The sequence below is a fragment of the Opisthorchis viverrini genome (assembly GCF_000715545.1).
Source record: "Opisthorchis viverrini unplaced genomic scaffold opera_v5_340, whole genome shotgun sequence".
NCBI classification, from domain to species: domain Eukaryota; kingdom Metazoa; phylum Platyhelminthes; class Trematoda; order Opisthorchiida; family Opisthorchiidae; genus Opisthorchis; species Opisthorchis viverrini.
Window position 1 is genome coordinate 435,009 of NW_008751999.1, and position 14,813 is coordinate 449,821.

At 45.0% G+C, this 14,813-nt stretch overlaps 1 protein-coding gene across 1 annotated transcript in view; it reads right to left on the reverse strand.

The window, feature by feature from the left end:
• Positions 1 to 1,492: 1,492 nt before the first annotated feature.
• Positions 1,493 to 14,813, reverse strand: part of T265_15073 (hypothetical protein) — a gene marked incomplete at both ends in the record, with an annotated part of 25,620 nt that continues 12,299 nt past the window's right edge. The window contains 3 exons of the mRNA XM_009176479.1: positions 1,493 to 1,843; positions 6,906 to 7,010; positions 8,351 to 8,560. Of these exons, the coding sequence (XP_009174743.1) occupies positions 1,747 to 1,843; positions 6,906 to 7,010; positions 8,351 to 8,560 (412 nt within the window). The remainder of the gene's footprint in view (positions 1,844 to 6,905; positions 7,011 to 8,350; positions 8,561 to 14,813) is intronic.

Consider the following 14,813-nt stretch of genomic DNA (forward strand, 5'->3'; position numbering starts at 1 on the left):
TAGTGAATGTCAAGAATGACTTTCGAGAAACTTGATTTTTTTATTTCCGACCTAATTCTGATTAAACAGATGTAACCTCTGCGTCAAAACTCGAAGCTCTTTCACCCAGCAGCTAGAAGAGAACACCCAAAAAAACTGACAGTTGTAATGTTGGTCTTCATGGATGGTGACGATATAAGTCAGTTCTCACCCAGAATGATTGAGTTTAGAGAATCATATGGGCCACTTAATGGGAAAATTTAAAGTACGGATTACTGATCCCACTCCACACGGGGCAATTTACCTGTGGCGGTTGTTCCAGGAGCACACGTCTTCCCTGAATCCCATTGTTCTTTTCCTTCCTAAATTAGTCTGTTTATTTCTATCGTGAATCCCAATCAACATTCCGGAACTGACAAGTCATGAATGGGAACCCATAGAGAACTACAGAATGGAGTTGTAAGATCCGCTGCGTACTCAAATTGAACACAGCATGACCCGTTTCTCGGATGGTTTCGTTACGTTGACTGGATTTCACACTGGTAAGCTACGCCATTATTTTCCGGGCCGCGTAGAGCGCATACACAAGCCTTAGATATTTGAAAAACGGACAGATATAACGTGAAGACGTAATGCAGTTGGGAGATTCGAAAGGCGATTTCCCCCTCAAAATGGAGAGAACCTTTCGTACCCAGATAGGCTGGTTTTATCCAGCGGAAGCTTTGGATTAGCAACAAGAAACCAGTACAAACAAGTGGGAGTGAGTTCTGTAACCAGATTTTGTAAATGCGACAAACACTACTATCACTTGAGCAGCTGCACACATTGTGCATTCGACATCCACACCAATATACTTTGAGTAGTCCCCTTGCTATCTCAGAGAGCCCTGGAGTGGAGCACCGGCCATATTACAAATAAGCAGCAGTGCACGTCTTTAGCTGTTCCGGACGATGGACCTTAGATCGCTAGCATACATGTGAGGGGAGCATCTAACCGTTACGCAACGAGCGCACGCTAATTGAACATCACTCATCACATGTAGGCAGGCTGACATGTTCTTCAGTGGGAGTGGCCAGAGGCTGTGTAGAGAAGAAAGCCAGGAAGTCAGTAATTTCCAGCGTGTTTGGGAACCTGCCCTCATGGCTTTAAAAAGACACTCCAAAATCCAAGTTATTTTACACTTCAGTGCACTCCGAAACTGATTATCCTTTTTCTACTCGCATACGACGCGAAAAAAGACAGCAATGAGCCTATCGAAGACCTGGTGAGGCTTGTTTTTCGGTACTGGTTAAGATGTTTTCGCTTCGTGAGCCTCCATTGTTAGGTCACGGCAGCAGTTACTGTGTCTTACAAACCACATACCGACGTCAGTGACATTCCAAGATTGTCTGAATAAGCCGAGCAACCTAGCGCAGTTCAGGTCGATTTTATAGACTTTGTCTCAAGCAGAGGACGAGGTAGGTGGTCCTAGATGTATAGGCAATATATTTACAAAGTAAAAAAGTGCTGCAAGCGGCGTAATACCAAGTTCAATAGAGGTCTAAAAGAACAAAATGTTCCATATAAAATCAAGGGAGGAAAAATGTGGGTAATCAAAAAAAGCACTTAGGAAATAATGGGAATCAGTCTTTGAGCTCGGATTTTCAATCAGGGAACAACCGAACGAAGTATTCACGAAAGCTATCGGTAGATTGTCAAACCACAGGCGATTGGCAGTTGGAATGCACCGGATATCAAAGAGAAACTAGGAACATCCATCTTCGGGCGTTAAGGAAGTTGAAGGCACTGGGAAAGAGATGGTCCGTCACGTCCATGCGGATCATCCGTGACAAAGAAAGCGTTCCGTATCATAACGAAAGGGAGTCTAAAAGGAAGGAACAACGGTGAAAGGCGAAAGACGATAAAGGAAATCTTGCTTATGCCGAACTCTTCTTCGTTCACAACGACCGGTAGTATATGAATGTTGAAAACTGGCTACATTAACAGTGATGAGTTACTTATGTGCGTAGAAACACAGGGGCAAACTAACGGATCCAAGGGTCACCAGTACGGGACAACCCGAGGCTGGGAACTGGAGAGAACACCTTAGGCAAGCGGCATGAAATTAGGCTAAATTGGCCATTCGCTCTGTTCTAGTACCTTAATGAAGGTTGGACGTCAGCTTTAGGACAAAGGGAAACAAGCTTAACTGTGGACTACAATAACTTGTGTGAACAATGGGTCATTGAAAACTTGTCTGTGATCTGTGTTACACCTAATACTCCCACACCTGAAAAGCTGAAAATGTACACTCTCGTATATGTGGAACATCGTATGGCATGGAGTCAGACAACATCATTTACGGGATCACGCTTACCAGAAGACCTTTCATTTCCATCCCAAATACCTTGCATGAAACAGAGACCACATAAGATCACCGGGCGTGGTTTGTAATGATTCTCATACTAAATTGGTGTAGCCGGTGGTTCTGTGGGCTGTTGGTCAGGTGGTACATTACTATCATTGGTTCGTCGTTGCGGCCATTTTCCGACATGTTGGTTCCAGATACCTGTTACGAACTTCCAAAGAACTCTATTCGCTTATCCTTTTGCTCTGATGATCGTATGGCAACTTTATGTGCTCCGGCTATAGGAGCGCATCCAACATGTGCCATGAAATCCCAATCACATGGCTGATGACAAACGACATCGGGAGTTAGGGGGACCGGATAAGAAACACCAAGTTCGGTGCAAATAATATCATCGGACGGAAATGAGATAGGCACATTCAGGGCGACAAGAACACCAAAGAAAGGTTATGGTCGCTCTGAAGACAGCAATAAAGGGCTTGCAAAGGTTGCGGTTAAGTACCGCGTACTGTCTAGGAAACGGGTTGCTTGGGTGATCCGATGGTTGTTGAACTGTTCCAGCGTTGTTCCACCAGTCTTCTGGCGCGACCGGTATGGCGTCTCTTTCAGTAATGGATCTGTATTGGGTGGTACATATGGAGCGGCGGCTATTGGTGTTGGTCTTGGGAGATCAACAAAGCAACAGGTTGAGGTCTAGTAAATGTTCTTCCGCTTTTGGGATCGGGTGTTCAGTGGACCGTAGCTGATTGCCATGCCGTTTCCACATAAATGATCCTACCCGGAGGCTATAAATCACCTTACCGATTCTTTGACAGTGAATCCAACTGTCCAGTTTCGACACCCAGGGCGACAAGTACACGGTATTCAGACCGGAATATTGGTTTCCCTCCGGCTGGTGATTGAAAACACAAAATGTTGACAAGATAGCGTCTCAACCGTCTGTTCATCGTAACCACGCTAGGGAGCGACCGTCCGAAGACGGTGGATTAGGAGTTGCTTTATAATTCGGCGGAAACGTAACCGGGACTTCTGTCGTGGTTCCTCCCCCTTCTGCTTTTGTCAACGCGCGTTAAAAGGTGTCTGCAAACCGTTCAGCTTGAACGTTGGATTGGGGATGGAATGGTGAGGAAGTAACATGTGTGGTGCCGTGTCTTCGAACGAATTCGCCAAACTGATGGGATGTGAACTGAGTACCATTGTCGGACACAATATTTTCCGGAATACGGAATACTGAAAACAAATGCCACAGTTTATTGATCGTTGCCATCGTTGTTTCAAACATAATAAGGACTTCAGGCCACTTACTGAATGCATCGACAATGATGAGTAAGCTTTGTCAGTTAATTGGTCCGGAAAAATCCACATGGATGCGCGACCATGATTTATCTGACTGTGGCCAACTGGATCGGTGGTACTACATTGCTCTTGCATTGCAGTACGCTGTCGTTTTTGGTGGCATCGCGGATTGTGTCCAAAGTCACGGGTAGTTGGTTCATGATCTCCAACACCAGAGCACGGACTTCCGATTCGCAGGGCAACGGTTGCCTTAGAGCGTGGTTCTGACTGGCTCCGTCTGTCCGGGTTTTGGCTGCATCTTTGACTAGCTTTTCACGCCCGGCACTAACTTGTGCACACTGAGCATTTGTGCTTTTTATGGGTACATAATCGCACAAAGTGCCGCTCACCGCATTGTCAGCACGTTGATGGGGGCCTTGCTCCGTTCGAATTTGCCGCCACCGGCGGTTGCCTCGATGTCATTTGGCAATATTGAAAGAAGGGTTGGATAATGGCCTCTCCAACATGGTCGTGTTGCGTTTAGGATTCAAAAGGCGCTGGCACTCATGACCAATGGACTGCAGCGTTAACTCCAGAGTTTGTTCAATCTTGTTCAATAACCTTGCTCTGATATCACTGTCTGAATACAAATTGTAAATAAGACTTGAACGAGCCTTCAGTCATGGTAGATAACTCAAATTGTTCGCATTCAAGGTTGACTCTACCGGCATTAGTGATATAGTCTTCGGATTCCTTTCTCGCTGGTTTCATACATTGATAGCGATTATCAAACAAAGACGAACGCTCACCGAAAATTGTTGAGAGTTGCTGCACGGTTGTGTCAAAACTGAGATCTCGCGTGTTTTTTGGCAGGATGAAGTAAGAATACCGTGTGTGTTTCGTCGTGTTCTGAGAAATAACCGCACTCTCCAAGCCCCATCTTTGTGTTTCAGTTCGACTTTGAAAATATCTTCGTAACGTCCGAACCACGAATAGAAAATAAGACCAGCATCAGGGTCACAATGAAATTCCGTGATGCTGTTGGCGACCGAGTCGACTGAATTTGAATCTGGAGCGGAACTTCGTGGAAGCAACCTGAGACCACGATTACGGATTTCTCGTGTATCGCTTCGCTTTGGAGTACAGAGAGTAGTCTAAGCTACATGATATAATCATACCAAGAGGTACCATCGTGTCAAGTGCTCTCTCAGTCGGCGAATTATCATATACACATGCTTGTTAGCCACAGTAGTCGGCAGCCAAACAACGATGACAACTGACGCGATTCTAAAAGCTGAAAGTGTTTTTTTTCGTAACGATGGTTACAGCGTACGGTATTTTGCTGTGAAGAACAAGTGGTTCTGGACTGAACCGAACCAATTAGTTGATCAAGATCGGCTTGATAAATTCAAGAAAATTAGAGCTTATTCAAGGATACCAATGTGCACTATTACTCCAGTGTACATTATTCTGGCAGGTTTCAGCGTACCCTACGTCGTCCGGAATGCTAACATTACAGGTTTGTGACATCAATTGTCCTGCTACCAGACATTCGTGACAGGCATCTGAACTTTGGTAGCCAATCCAAAGGCATGACAGGAAGAAACCTTCTATGTCCGAAAATTGTAACCGTTTGATCAACAATGGATCGGCATCCAAACCCTGAATATTGGAAGGGGATCAGAAATCGCCTTAAAATGAAATGAAATGAATGTATGTATTAACTCATCTCCGGAGTGTGCTGTTTCCCTGAAACTAATCACGACATTCCAGTTGAATACTCAAGCCGTTGGTGTGGCTGATTAACGTGTTCAAGGTCTGACAGAATAAAAGTGGTTTGACAAAAATGCAGAACCGAGGTTAATCGGGCTACTAAGAACTTAAATGGAGAAAAAAAGCTAAGAATGAAATGCAAGAGGAGTTGGGCAGGCCAAACCCATGGGAAATTGGGCTAGGCAGTTCAGCTGCCTAAACCAAGCAGTCTTGTTCATCAGTTCGACGACAGTGGATCAAGAGAAACAATTTAGAAACAACTGGAACTGCTACCTAATTTGACGGGTGCATAAACTGAGCATGAGTGTATGGTGATGAGTAGCCTGAGAGGGTACAATGACTGGTCAAAATCCGTGATCGAATGTATTTAATTGAGGGAACGGCAGTTCCGAAATCAATGATCCTATAGGTTAGACACAGGGCTACCGGAAAGCTAGTCAGAGTTCTGTTACTACAAATACCAAAACACACGATGGTAAATTAAGATATCACAAGAATCCATTTATTCAAATACGATTTTGAAACAAGTTAACTTCAGTAATAGTGATGCAAAATTGTTAGAGTTTCATTCCCAACATACCATTTTTCCACGGAAATCAGTTACTCACTGCACCTTATGTGGCGTGCAGGACTCATCATAATATGAGAACGAGTGTGAAAATGAAACCCGATCGATCTACTTCGGTTCTCAAGATTAAAAATTATACATAGGGAAAAGAAACACAGGCCTCGGATACTTATTGCTCAAGAAAATCGATGTAAACAACCAAAACCTCTTGGTGTGCTATTATAAATCCGTTTTGCACCGAAAGCAAATTCGTCTCTGGTTATGTCCTTACAGCCACAAGATGAGCAAGAATTTACCTTATAGAGTCTTAGGATGTTGAATTAACGGAAATCAGACGATGGCGTTGTAGCAGGGGTAGACTAGATTAATCCCAGAACGTGGTTCACCATACTTAATAAGATGCCCACAGTCACACTTAATCCCCGGTATGAGGGTTCCCCATTTCTGCAAAATCTCGCGAAGAAGCTGGGAGTAACAAATAAACACCGAAAGATATTCATTCACTATTATGATAGCAGAGCATAAATCCACTTACTGTAATCGGTCTCTCGTTACGAACAAGCCTAGTTCTTGATCGTCTGTCCTCTGCCGGTAATCCGGGCAACAGGAAAGCCCCATTTATCGGGCTTCAAAAATATTATTCCAAGTACTGAGCTGATGAGGCTGCGGCAACTGAGGTGACAAACACACCCCAAGTTTCAGTCCCTTTGCACATATTGATAAGATAGAGTGATGACGTTTTCCCTCAGAAAATCACCGCACCAAGCCCAGAAGGACCTGGCTCTCCAATGTGCGAGTGGTGGGCTATATTGATTTGGCCCTTTTTCTGTCTAAATCTGACCAAGGGTAAGGAGTACCACATCACAAGTGCAAAAAGAGCAAGCATAGGTCCGTGACTCATATAAATTAAGGTACTATATACTATAGTGATTTTCTTAAAAATGGACGGAACTGCAGACTAACCTGTTTTCGATGACACTCCTTAAACGATCAATATGTAGATAGTTCCTAAATTGGTCATTTGACACGACAACACCATTTTCTCTGGCGGCAACTTCCAGAATGACCCTAAAACAGAAGTTAGCGATTAGTGGAGCCAATAAACGACCTTCCCCGCATGGCTTAAAGGTTGAGAACCGCTTCGAGTAGAACCAAATACATCTAAGGGTAGTCTAAAATCTAAAAAAAACAGTAGCCCCTAGATCAACTGCGATTTGCTAATTTGTGAAAGATGTTGTGCGTTGCAGTAGCTTCACAAAATTATCTTGAAAAGCAGTGCATTCTGGAATACGCATAGAACAGTTGTTTCCGTCTTAAAGTAATTTCAGCCTGATAACCACCAAATTGAAAAAGCGATGTTCTCATCTATTTTACCTTCACCCAGCTTCGAAAGAACACCTGTAATGCTTGGATAATAAGCTTTTCGTTATTTCCAGTTATGGGCCTATTCGAGATTTGGATATAACTGATGACTTTTTTAGAACACAATGTCAAATAGCCTACCTACCATAAGGAAAAATGATGAAGACGGATTTTTCGAGTTTGAAGTAGCTGAGGAGTGAAGATTCATGGATCAAACCCATCCTCGACTTTTGGATGTTGGACTCCCGCCTAGGCATTCGACAAATGATGCTCATCGAGAATTCAGTAATTGACCAAGTGACCACGAATAGCATTTGAGCGATGCGGGTCGGGGTAGTCCATGGGAAGGATTTAGTAGATCACCTCAAGGTGCAGCGACTAGCCGGATATAATTGACCGAGATAAACCAGTGAATAAAAACGAAGAATTTTAGTGAGCATAATCACGGCAATGATGTAGTGGCTTCGGTGGAAATTTTTACGAAATGAAAAATGTAAACAAATGGTTCCAGTGAACAAGGGGATGCTCAACAACTTTGCAATAGCCTGCATTCTGGTTAAAAAGTTCCGGCTACAATGTTTCGGGATGCTAACTGTGCAATAGATTTGATGTGTCCTCTAGAATTTTGACAGTTCTTTCTGCCCAGTCACCCTAGCCTGCGGCATTGAGTGGTATTTTTCGAGGGAAGTTCGCCTCACCTCAAATTCGCTGATTTCGGCCCATTCATACCATGGTTCTGAGACATGGGTGGCCAAAGAACTGACGATGCCTCAGTTCCACCATGTATGATGGCGGCGCCTCGCAGCTGTACAATAGCACAATGTAGTCTGATACACAAGTCCTTTGGGACTAAATAATGTTTTCTTCAGGCTATATGCAACACAAACTGGCAAACAAATAAGGTGAGACCAGGCACTCGAGAACTGCAGGTTCTTCAGCATTATTTTCCGCCGCTCACATTTCTATTAATAATCTAACAGTGCAACTAAACACTAAACTTAGGGACCCATATAGGCAAGAGATGACCGAGGATGAAGCGTACTAACTTGTCATCGTCGGATGCTCGCTGAATGCCGTTTACCAGTCGAGATGGAGAATAGTAGAGATGACCCTCCCGTTCTAGTTTATCAAACAGTAGACCACCCTTGGCCTGTCGGAAACGGGGAACAACTGCGACCACATTGGTGTGACCGCGCTGTGTGAAAAACTCGACCGCCAAACGAATTCCCTCGGGATTGAACTGTTTGTTTCCATACCTAAAAACAGAAGGGGTGAAGTGATTACATCATGTATTGCTGGTTTACAAGGCTCACAATACATATTAAGCTTCCACAATCCGGAACTAATTATCGATAGTCTAGCAGGGAATATAAAAGAGAAGACCCAATTCTCAATCAATAAGCCCAGTATAAGGCATTCTGAATACCTCTGCTTTTTATTCTCGAAATGGAATACGCCGAACTGAGCGACCTGCCAATGGCTCCTCCAAATAAGCGCTATATAATCCACACCACCGCCAGCAGCAGCGACTAGAACGTTTACTTATGTTAACCATTAAGGTAGCAAAGGAAAGAGAGCGGACAGTGAGGAAGCCTGTTGGTAGTTCACCCCGATAAGTCTGGGGCGTCTAAACCTCTGAACACTCACTCAGAGAAGCTAAACAGAAATCGAGAGCCGCCACATCTTATAGCGTTGCCAGTCAGACGCAGGATATGTGACAAAAACCACACCATGGAGAGCGGACCGCATCAACAACACCGGAGCATTTGGAATAGCGACTTCGGTAGTTCTTATTTTACTGATACTGGGTTTGGTCGCGGAATCTTGCAATCTGACAACTCGTGTCATAATCCATACTCGCTAGAAACTTCAACTAATATGGCTGGTTAATTAAATGATTTATATTTGATATTACAGACTAATTATGTCAGTAAGTAGGTAGGTATGATGCCCAGACAATGAAGTTTACTGCGGTCATTTGTTGGATTAAAGTCAGTTACAAAGCGACCATGGCTGCTGAGTTGGGCTGCTTCATTAAATCTTCACTCTTGAAAGGAATCCCGGTACTACTTACGGTTATTGTAAGGGTTTTTCTAAAGGATAATTACCACCAAACACCGCCTTTCAAGTTGGGGTATCCCGTTTGTAGAGCTAACCGTAGTATGCGTCAGTTTTGTTGTCAAAATATCTGAGGGAGTAGTGACTTATCAACTCAATTATAGTAGTCACTAAATGCAAATTATATACTGAACCTACATGTAATCAGCATTCCTTCACGGTTCGTCTTTGGCAAGCTAGCCGCTATAGCTGTTCATTCCGCCACGTCAAAAAACAGCAAACGGTCTCAACTACAGGCAAATTCTGTTAGGATGGTAGACCTACACAGTCATGCGTCTTTTCTAGCTGGAAGTCCTTTCTATCACTTGATCAAAGTGTGATCGAACCAAGCTCATTTCCGCCGTTCAGTGGAAAACTTGTCCGCTTTCAGTACCTCGTTTGTATTATCGCAAACTTCGCCATTTGGCTGATTTCGATGTCTGTTCCCTTGCTAATGTAATGGGTCGAACCACGTACCTTCAATTGATTTACAAGTTCAAAGTATGCATAATAGCGTGAATTTAAGTGGCAAGAACACAAGTAATCACTGATGCTGCAGACGGGATAGTGATTTTACAACAGCGGTTAGGAGCTGGGCTTCTAACCACGGGGTATGCGGTTCACCGATGCCATCAGTCGTCCAGTTCCGCCAGCTACAGAGGTCGATGATACCCTGGACAGCAATGCAGGGTTCACCGTCCATCCCGTGTCCACCTATACATTTGGTGCATGTTTTAAACTACCCCAAACAGAATTAGCGAATATACACTCATTTGCAAACTAATTTGTTTTTTTTTTCGAGAGACTCACCTGGAACCCAGCTGAATCTCTCGTTTATGATGTTCTCGGCGGATTTTCAGCAACCTTATGAGTAATACATTACAAAGATACCCCAAACAGAATTCGTTAACTAGGACGCGGCCTGGAAAGCCTACATCCTCCTAAGAAAACTAGACACTGCAGAGCATGAAAAATACATCAACTTTAATCTCCACAAACCTGTGTGATTACAGTGGAACCATATTAGATCCACAGACATCACTATTAGCATGTTATCAGTGTCATAGTCTGGTTAAACATGATGTGTCTCGCAGGCGAGAACAACGAATTTGGAATGCGAAAGATTCGATCGTAATCAATTTAAACGCTTGATTTTCATATCCTACATCAAATAAATGCCGATTTTTGCACTCGTTCCTTAGGCAAATTGAAACGGGGATCCAAAAGGACATTAGGGCAACTAACAGATATTGATCAGTCCGGAGCACCACTCGACAGTGACACCACGATCGGATTATCCGTCATTAAACAATAGTAGAGGTGTCTAGACCTTGCGTATACTCAGAGTCCGTCCACACAGTTCGGTGGAACATCCCCCTAAACCGTCATCTGTCCGCTGGTTCGTGACGTTTTGGAAGGAATTGCCAAGTTACGGATTACCTGGGTTTCATGTGTGGCAAAAGATGACAAAAGGGCCAGTGTAGGCCCGCTGGACGAACTTATCACAAACTTCACAGATATCATTTGGTTAATTTACTAATATTGTTGCCACGTCCAGTAGCAATTCTTTGAACTTTGGAAAGCTGTTTAGCATTACTTGCCACTGGTCATACATCATCGTAAGCTTCAGCTGGATACAGCCTTCGAAATAACCGATATTTTCCAGACACTTGGTGCGTTTTTAATCTCAAAACAGAATGGATACGAATTCTCAGGACGTGGATAAATGCGCTCATGTTGAGATCGAACTCGGGTCGTTGATATGCTAGTCCACAATCTTAACCAGTCAGCCATTCAATACTGCTGGGATGGGAGGGACAACTGACAATGTGAACTGTTGTGGTTGGATATCTCCGACACCTACATCAGTTGACGTGTATTATCGAACACAGCGTCTGTCAATGCTGACAAATGTAAACTAGACAGGAGTTCCTGGAGCATCAAATTTCGTCAGAGGAACTAGAAGCGCTACCGCTGAAGGCACAGACAACTGCTGAGTAAGAGGCGCAGAGCCTGTTCAGATAACTAGGTAAATTCTGCGGTTTGGTCAACTTTTACCGACCTATTCTAGCCTGGGGTTTCGCAATTGTACAAAAAATCTTTCAGCTGTAACACCCTTTCGGTGCCTAGCTGCCATACTACCCGAAGGAAGCACGGGGGCTGGGATACTGCCAGGTCGCCCAAGCCTAGACAGAGGAAATCCAGAGGCAGAGGTCGGGTTCGAACCACGGGCCTTCCGGTCAGTAAATTCGCGCTCTAACCACTTGAGCCACCTCGCCCCCGCTTAGCGACCTTTTGCGAGGCGAACGTAAAACTTTTCTCACTTACTAAAGGTGTGCGTCGGACTTCCAGCATCGCTAGACCATTACGACCATCGCCAAATGTGACGGACAAGTCCGAAATCAATCTTTGATCCTCGACGCCCAGTCTATCTGGCCACCTTCAATATCCGTACTCTGAAGCAAGCAGAACAACAAGCTGCTCGTGCTCCCACACTGGATTCTCTTGGCATTGATGTGTGCTGCGTCTCAGAAACCAGAATTCAAGATGCAAGCACAGCGGTCGAGCTAACCGCCCAATCAGTCCCCGTTCGCAACTCTGGTGATCCAGAGGTTGTTGCGACGGGATGCGCAGAGATTGGTGTCGTCCTAAGTTAGTGGGAGGAAGGAACCTTTCTTGACTGAATACCTGTTGATAGTCGCCTCTGTGCGATCCGTCTGGCAACATCTGTGAAGGAGTCTCACAAGCGAGAAGTTGATCGGTGTCCGATTATCGTGTCCGCTTACATCCCAACTGACCGTAGCTCCGACGCCGTCAAAGACAGCTTTTACGACGCCCCGAATGCTCTGATGCAGTGAGCTAAAGGCTCAGATATCATGGTGGTTGCCGGAGATATGAATGCTAAAGTGCGCAAGATTAGCGCATCTGAGACCTGATTTAGGTGGTTGATAATGATCGGACTTGGTACGTACGGACAACGGTGAACGATTGCTTCAGCCATGTGCTGGTCCCAGGCTGTTTTTATGCAGCACTAACTACCGAAATAGTCGAAGTCGTCTGATGTCCTGCAACGATATGCTAGCCACAAACTCAAATCGATCACATTGTCATCAGTTACCTGTGGCGCGGATCAACCATTGACTGCTGGTCAAATTGGAACAGATTTGTGGATACCAACCACGTGCTAATCCAGAATCGCTTACCTCTGCATTTTCCGGGACCGCGCAAGGTGCAGACAAATCGCTTGGCAACTGAGATATTAGCAGATCCACATGTTAGACCAACTTACCACGACTGTCTTCTAGAGTCTCCTCCAAATGCTCCACTGTCACATATGAATTCATGCTGGATGGGATTGCCACCTGTTTGTATAGTACTGGGAATTTCGCCTGTGGCACGGCACCACCAGACATACTCAAGCACCGGATATCACACCGAACGGTGGTACTGCTTAAGTGTTGGAGGAATATCCCAGCGAGTCGCGAACCTAACTTAACGTGACAAATTACCAGGTGTCAAGTGAAAGTGGGAAGTGACCGCGAAGTCAGGTGGACACAGAAGGTCAAGGAAATGGAAAAGGCCCAGACAGCTGGTAATGCCGGAGGATTATTTCAGTTGATCCGCGCGACCGATCTCATTTGTGAGCGGAGGATAGGGAGGGAGTGACCATCTTGAATAAAGAAGAACCCATGTATCCGAGGGTCGAATACTTGGAAAAGCAGTTGACGTAGCCACTAGCTGCCACTCATCTAGAGCCCACAGGTGACACGGCACCCTGACGGTGAAGGTGGAACCCACTGTGGCATTGGAGGTTTATGACCACAAGCTCTCAAGCGCTACCGAGCTTCTGGTCCGAATGACTTCCTGTCTGCACTCTTCAAACGGGGGGGGGGGGGGGGATTCCCCGTCAGCGCTCGTCTGATTTGTTTGCCTGTATTTGGGAGAAGCAGACTATCTCAGATAACTGGCAGAAGTCAGTAATAGTGCTCATTTTCAAAAAAGGGGCTCCTAGTGAGTGTGGTAACCACAGGTCAGCTTGTCCCCGGTTGTACCGATACTGCTGGCGTCACTTATGCTTTGTAGCGGCTCGTGAAAAACTGACTCGAGAGTAACAAACGGGGTTAGGGACTCGTAGGGTCTGCGTTGTCCACATCTTCAAACCCCCGGTGTTCAGACAGCCTCTACTGAAAACTTTGTCGATTTGGAATGTGCAAACGATATCATTCTTGTCTTCGAAGACGAGAAGCGCAAGGGCATTCAGATGAACCGACCAAAGTCATCCCGTTCTTTGGTATGTGGTTTCCATCCACAAGGTGTAAGTTCATGTTCCTGGACATGCAGTCACTGAACACACCACTTACAATCCAGGGGGGTACACTCGAAGTTGTGGAGAGCTTTCTGTACCTTGAGAGTTAATTCAAGTTAATTCAATTTACCAATTTATAAACCGTGTGTCATAGGCACATTTGTTCCAGCTGCTACAGTTCCATTGAAGTTTATGCACGAATCTGCAAGGCTGAGGTCGTGTTTGCTAATCTGAAACACCTATGTTGTCAAGAGAAGTGTGTATCAGGCTACAGTTGGGGCTGTATTTTGTTGTATGTCTATGAGACTTGGATTATTCGATCAGCGGAACTGAGACCTCTTCAGGTGTTCAACAATCGTTGTCTCAGGACCATAGCTCGTGTGTGTTGGTGTCTGAGAATCCGTAACCAGACAGGTAGAAGCCGAGTTTTCGGTTGGGTAACGGGAACTTACATTGAAGAATGCAAACAGCCGGGAGCTGCGCCCGTTAGTACATATATTACATATGGCGAACCACCGCTTGCCGAAGAGTGCTGTTTTCCATGCTCAATTCAGAGTGGCGGAATCAGAGAGCGGTCAACCCTTGACCCAGCAGGAGGTCATAAATATTATTAAGAAACGTCTAAGTGCTATCAGTGCTATTTGTCTTTCAGGATGGGGAACTTGCAAACCCCGCTGCGCCCGGTTGGAGATGCTGCAAGATATGGCTGCTAACCGACGTCAGTGGCGTCCTTGTTGTCAGCTTCTTCACACTTAATCTTTCAAATAAATCATTGTTGGTACGGAAGCGCAGCATGTGCTGAGCACATCTGTCGTTCAGGTGTAGCACTCCTTCAGTACCTAGCTGCCGTACCACCCAAAGGAAGCACGAGGGCTGGGATACTGCCAGGTTGTCCAAGCCTAGACAGGGAAAGTCGAGAGGCAGAGGTCGGGTTCAGTAAATTCGCGCTCTAACCACTTGGCGATGATGGATTAACGTAAGAATTCGTTCAGAAGTTTGCGCCAGTAAAGAAGGAAATCAATCGCGAACGTACTATTGGGTGTCCAAGGACAAATTTTTGTTCTTAGTTTTATTTCTATGAACCAAAAACTCCATAATCTGTCTTA